The sequence below is a fragment of the Henckelia pumila genome, chromosome 2 (genome assembly GCF_033568475.1).
Source record: "Henckelia pumila isolate YLH828 chromosome 2, ASM3356847v2, whole genome shotgun sequence".
Lineage (NCBI taxonomy): Eukaryota > Viridiplantae > Streptophyta > Magnoliopsida > Lamiales > Gesneriaceae > Henckelia > Henckelia pumila.
The window spans coordinates 14881154-14886879 of NC_133121.1; the positions used below are offsets into that span (position 1 = coordinate 14881154).

The window sequence follows — 5726 nt, forward strand, 5'->3', positions numbered from 1 at the left end:
GATATTAAACCAATAAAAGAGTAGCTTCTAAATCCATGGTATTACACCACCTAATAAATAAAAACAAATCTTTTGGATGAAACAACTCTCGTGTTTATAACTTAACATGCACCTTGATATATATGATCATAGGCACACATTAATTTATCTTTCTTGGCTTATATTGAGGGTTAGCTAAAGCTCGGGATTGGATTGGACTATCAGTCTCATATCGAAATTCCAGTCCTTGATAACTTCGTTCTAGTTGATTATTTTGATTCTGCGGTTGGGATTTAATACCAGGAAAACTCTTTTGGGGGAGTAGCTAGCCTAGCCAGATGCTTCACAATCTAACAAAAGTAAATTACTATAGGTGTCTGACGGTTTGTACGACAAGGACATTCTGATCGTTAGTTACCCAAAATTTCTCTTTACGTCCACATGGCCCGTCCATACACACACATATATATGTACTACTAGCGTCTTGTTTCAGGCATTGCATGCTAAATAATTCGTTTTTTATAATAAAATTATATTTCAATTAAAATTATCAAATAAAATGATTGTAATACAAAAATAAAGAGGAAAAATGAGAGAAATATTTAAATTAAAAAAATTGAGATAGTGAAAGGAAGCGGTTTATGGTGTGTTTTATATATATATATATATATATATATATATATTTATTCTATATTTTTATGGACATACCAATAGCCCAACTAAAAATATTTATTTTTTCAAATAATTATGATTACATGAGCACGTAACTATGTGTGATGGTTACTAGCTAGTAGATTATATTATAGGTGTGTTTATATATACACACAAGTGATGACTGATAAGCAAGGTGGATCATCCTAAAAATTATAACAGCGAGTTGGCTACTTGCAATTTCTTGATCGAAAATTAGTTGACTTATTGAAATTGACTGCACATGATTAGATAAGAATTAAGATTAATAGGATTAATTAGTTGAACTAATTGCGTGCCTTGATAGAGAGTATATATTTGTTAATCAGCCAAAACCTGTTTTTATATATGGACACATACACGTTTGTTTGTGACGGAATCATTTTTTATCTTAAAAAAACACGAAGAATGCTTATAGGTTAATTCAAAGGCCTGGTTGGGATCGTTAATTTGTAGATTGGCGCCCCTTTAACAGAACCAAAAGGTACATAATAATAAGTTATGATCCGTAAACATTTATTTTATTTTTAAAATTTTATTTTTTTTCAAGAAATCATCTTAAAAGTTTAAAATTTTGATATAATATTTTAAATTATTTACATAAAAATGAATTAACGCAAAAATATCAAGAATTAATATCATGTGGCAAAGTTGTTCACGAAGAAAGTTGTAGGACAAATGGCGCAAAATAAAGCGTATTAACAGTAGCAAATTGCCACGAAAGCACTCGGCGAGACCAATGAATATGTCAAATGGCAACCACTAACGGTACTTTTTTCATAGTTGTTTTGGATTTTGATTTGAAAAACACAACACCTGGACGCACTAAAAGCTATTATTAGGTTGTGTGTCTTTTTCAAATACAAAAGAAAATCACCTTATAATTTGGCTTTCCTAATTCTACTTTGCAAAATTGCACCGCGTATGTATGATTTTGTTGGCCACCACTATTTGCTAACCGGTTGTTAGTGCTTGGCGCTTCGAGAGCCACCAAATTAATTAACCAGTCATATTTCATTTCTTTTGTTTAACATCTTTTGGACGATTGAATTGTTTTGGTATCAAATGAAAACCCTATATGTAGGGTGTGTAATTGACTTGATAAACATAAGATGAACTTATTAATCCAATCTCATTCATTATTTAATTACAACAAATAATTTTATCAAAATCTTAAGACCCGTCGTTCAACTATGATTTCATTAGATTTATCATCTTTAATCTTGAACAATATTTGTGAATAAAATCCACATAAATCCTAACATACCCTCGTTTCGGTCCTCTTTTCCTTTACTTTTATTTTGTTTGATTTAACTAATTTCTAAATATTAATTGGGAGGAAGGGTTTTTTTTTTTTATAACTCTAGTTTATCAATTTTATCTTTTTTTTAAAGAAAAAATACAAATTTTTAAATCCACAATTTTGATAAGTGAAAATGACTCACATGTGGATTAATAATAATCTACAATATTCAACAACAATTCAATCCAATCCAATCCAAATTATATTAATACAAAATTAAACATAAAAATATTTATCATAAGTGAATAGTTCATTGTTTCAATTCCAAAATTAATAACTCAATATAATAATAACTCTAAATACTATTTTCCGCGTAAGTTCAGAAAGATAATGCCCTGTATTTCGTTGGGTTCAATCTTTCTGTCTGTTCGGTCGTAATATTCTAAAAATAAAATTAAAAAAATGACGTGCATGTTTCTTTATTTGTTTAGATTTTTACCGCTGGGGATTTGATTTTGGGTTGAGATGGCGGAAACGAAAATTTACGCGCTTACAGCGTGTGGGCTAGGCCGGTGCGGCAAAAACGTGGTTCCAGAACATGTGATAATTTAATTAACACTTTATATATGTCATATATGTGTTCTATTTGCAACTTTATATTAACAAAACATACAATAACTGGTCATGTTCGGTCGTAAAGTCGAATTTTCACCCGCAAATTTCTACTGTATAGATGGTTTTGGATACTATATTTAAAGATAAATTTAAAATATATCTGGTATATATGTTAAGAAAAGACAAATAAATTGATCATGTAAATAAAATCAAAAATATCTAAGAAGAGAGAGATTTACCATAAAAATGAAAAAGTAAGACGAGATTCACTCAACTGTAAGCCTGTAAAAACTAGATTTTTATTCCCTTTTTCCTATTTCATCCTAACCAAACAACGAACAGTAATTGCACTTCACACCCCCTCCCTCCCTCCACCACCAGAAGCAGAGCTCGCATGTTTCTCTCGCGCTAAAAACCACGGATTTCCAAAAAATTAACGCACGCAGACTCGATCTCTGATTCACTTTCGTCTGGTTTTGTCCTTGATAAGGATCGCGCGCAACTCCGCCGCGTCCACCTCCTTGGCCTGGTTCTCGGGTCGGTAATATCCGGTCACCGGGTCGGGCACCCATGAGATCTTGCTCGGTTCCTCGGATCCTTTCTTCAACATCACGTTCGCGCTCGCCCCGCTGTTGGAGACGCCGGTACCCTGAGACGCCCCCGCCGCAGCGTATCCCCTCCTGTGATATTCACGAAGACACATTCAACAATCTCGAAAATACGCATAAGCATATGTACATCGAAATCGAGTCAAGAAAAAAAAAAGATTTACCGTGAGATTTTGCTGGCGAGGAGAGCAGAGACATTCTTAACGGTGGAGAAGGAGCGAGCCATTGAGATTCGAAAGATATTTGATTAAATTTCTTATTGAATATGGAGGAAGTTTCTAGAGCGGCGACGAGTCTCTGTTTTTTTCTACTTGTTTAGGGTTGCTGTATGGACATTTCGAGGGAGGAGGCGGCGTTATTTATAGGAGAAACAAATTCAAATAAATTAAAAATTAAATTAAATAGAATAAAAATAATAATAATGGGCCGGGTCAAAACAGGGTTCTTGTGAGACTCGAAAAGGCAATTTGATTGAGCAGGAGTCAAACCAAGCTGTCACTTGTTGTACAATTGGCTACTTACAATGCATGTTGTGTACCTTTGTAAAAACAAGTGATTGTGAATTTGATTTATCATATTTTTATCATAATATTTGAGTTTAATTTGTGGATGTGATGATAACGAGATTATTATAAATCCAACACTTTCATGTTATGTGTTTGTATAGTTAGAATAATTATCTAAATATGATGATTTTCGTTAAGTTTAAATTAATGAATTGTAATACTATTATATATATACAGTGATTTGAAAATTTAAAACTACAAATATAGATAAAAACATGCTTTTAATAAGATTTTTTTTTTTGAAAATTTGATAATGTTACGCCATGTAACAAAAGTAGTTTCTCAGAAGTCCTTATCACGTGTTTTATAATATAAGTATGATATAGCTTATATTAAGTTACAAAAAAATATCAAATTAATTGAGATAATAAGAGTGTAAGAATATACAGAAACTTTATCAATATATTTAGAAATATCACTAAAAGATTCTCCATTTACATATAGAATATATCCGATTTCTAGATGACATTATTTTTATGTAATTTATCTTTATGCGTAATGGGTGGATCGGGAATTGATTGTTGTGACGATTATAAAGATTGCAATTAGACCATTTTGAATGGGATGTAAACATAAAAGGAGAAACTAAACAAATCCCAGTGGAGTGGATGATAGAAAATAAGAGTAGAGTTGGCTTCAAATATACTTAGATAGTGTTTGAAAAAAATTATAGGAAGCATTTTTGATAGTCACTAAAATTTGATGGCCCGAGTCTAATTCAAGCCCAAAGTTTCAAGTCTAGAAATGAACCTGAAATCATGCAAACAGTGGTAGAAGGGGGCCGGGAGGGTGCCCCGGCGTAGTCTCTTCGACGCTCAAGTTATAGACGTGAACGAATAAAAAAAAAATAACTTGGACGCCCCTCAAAATGAAAGTTAAGTAATGCAAATGAATGGAGCAAACCCGTATTTATAGGAGGCAAGGTTGGGGACCACGAACATTTTATAAGAGACCACGAGCGTGTAGTTTACGCGCCTCTCTTTCAGGGTTCGACGTCCAAAGACAACTCAAGAGGCCAAGACACAAAGCCAAGCTTACCTTCTTAGGGCTCGTCCACCCTAAGGGTTACCCACTTTAGGCGAGCCCTTCATCCACTTCTTTCCTCTACACTTCTCACATCTAATTTCACATCTCCATTTCATAAAGCTTTTGACTTACTCTTGAGACCCCATGACTAAGGTTCAACTTGATATTACTCTTCCTCACCCCTTGGGAGCCAACACACCTCTTCTTCAACACTGCTCTCTTGGGCCGACCTTATTCCCTACAATGAGACTCGAACATTAATTTTTGGCTATGGGCTTTAATTGAGGCTCAAACACGTGATGGACCTACTCTTTGAATATTAACTTCTAAATTTTTTTTTTACAAAATTTTAAATTTTTTTGAAAGTTTCTAAGAAATATCTTTAGATTTTTTCTTCACAAAATACGAGAGTGACATGAAATTTTCCGTGCCGAATACGAAGAAGATGCATTAGTGGCGTAAATCCCATGATGTTTGTTGGCTTGTGCCGCAGATTGCGAGGCCCTTGTGACATATGCACACCACTTCTCGTAATAAAAATCAGTTTAGGCGGCGCCCCGTGGGTCCGCGTCTCATTTGTGCTTTCTTTCACAAGTTTAGAGACCCTTGTCGGCTTCTGAAATATTCCGATCCACGGCATTTCTAGGCAAAAAAGAAAAGAAATTGTTATTTTTGTCCGAAATCCCACAAATCAACTTTTTTTTTTTTTTTTTAAATTAATTTGTGTGCACATGCATTCATTGATTAAATATAGATTGGCCTCGCATACATCGAATGAACACTAGTCCGACTATATGTACTCACTTCGAGATGGATGGATATTTATATTCTCTAGATGGCCTAGAAATCATGTGGTACCATGCAATTTAAAAATCATACACAAGATTAAAGAAGGTCTTCTTCGTTTTTCACACAAATTAGGGAATTCATTGCAAATATCAATTATACCAATAACTTTTCATTTTTATCCATATTTAATGAGCATTTGTATAAATGGTT

The 5726-nt window shown here is 33.4% G+C and overlaps 1 protein-coding gene across 1 annotated transcript; it reads right to left on the reverse strand.

Moving 5' to 3' along the window:
- Positions 1 to 2671: 2671 nt before the first annotated feature.
- LOC140882100 (protein SENESCENCE-ASSOCIATED GENE 21, mitochondrial-like) lies at positions 2672 to 3456 on the reverse strand. The gene is made up of 2 exons (XM_073287854.1): positions 3300 to 3456; positions 2672 to 3207 (listed from the first exon to the last, which is right to left on the reverse strand). The coding sequence occupies exons 1-2, from the start codon at positions 3359 to 3361 to the stop codon at positions 2988 to 2990; spliced, it is 282 nt and encodes a 93-aa protein (XP_073143955.1). The 5' UTR covers positions 3362 to 3456; the 3' UTR covers positions 2672 to 2987.
- Between the last annotated feature and the right edge of the window lie 2270 nt (positions 3457 to 5726).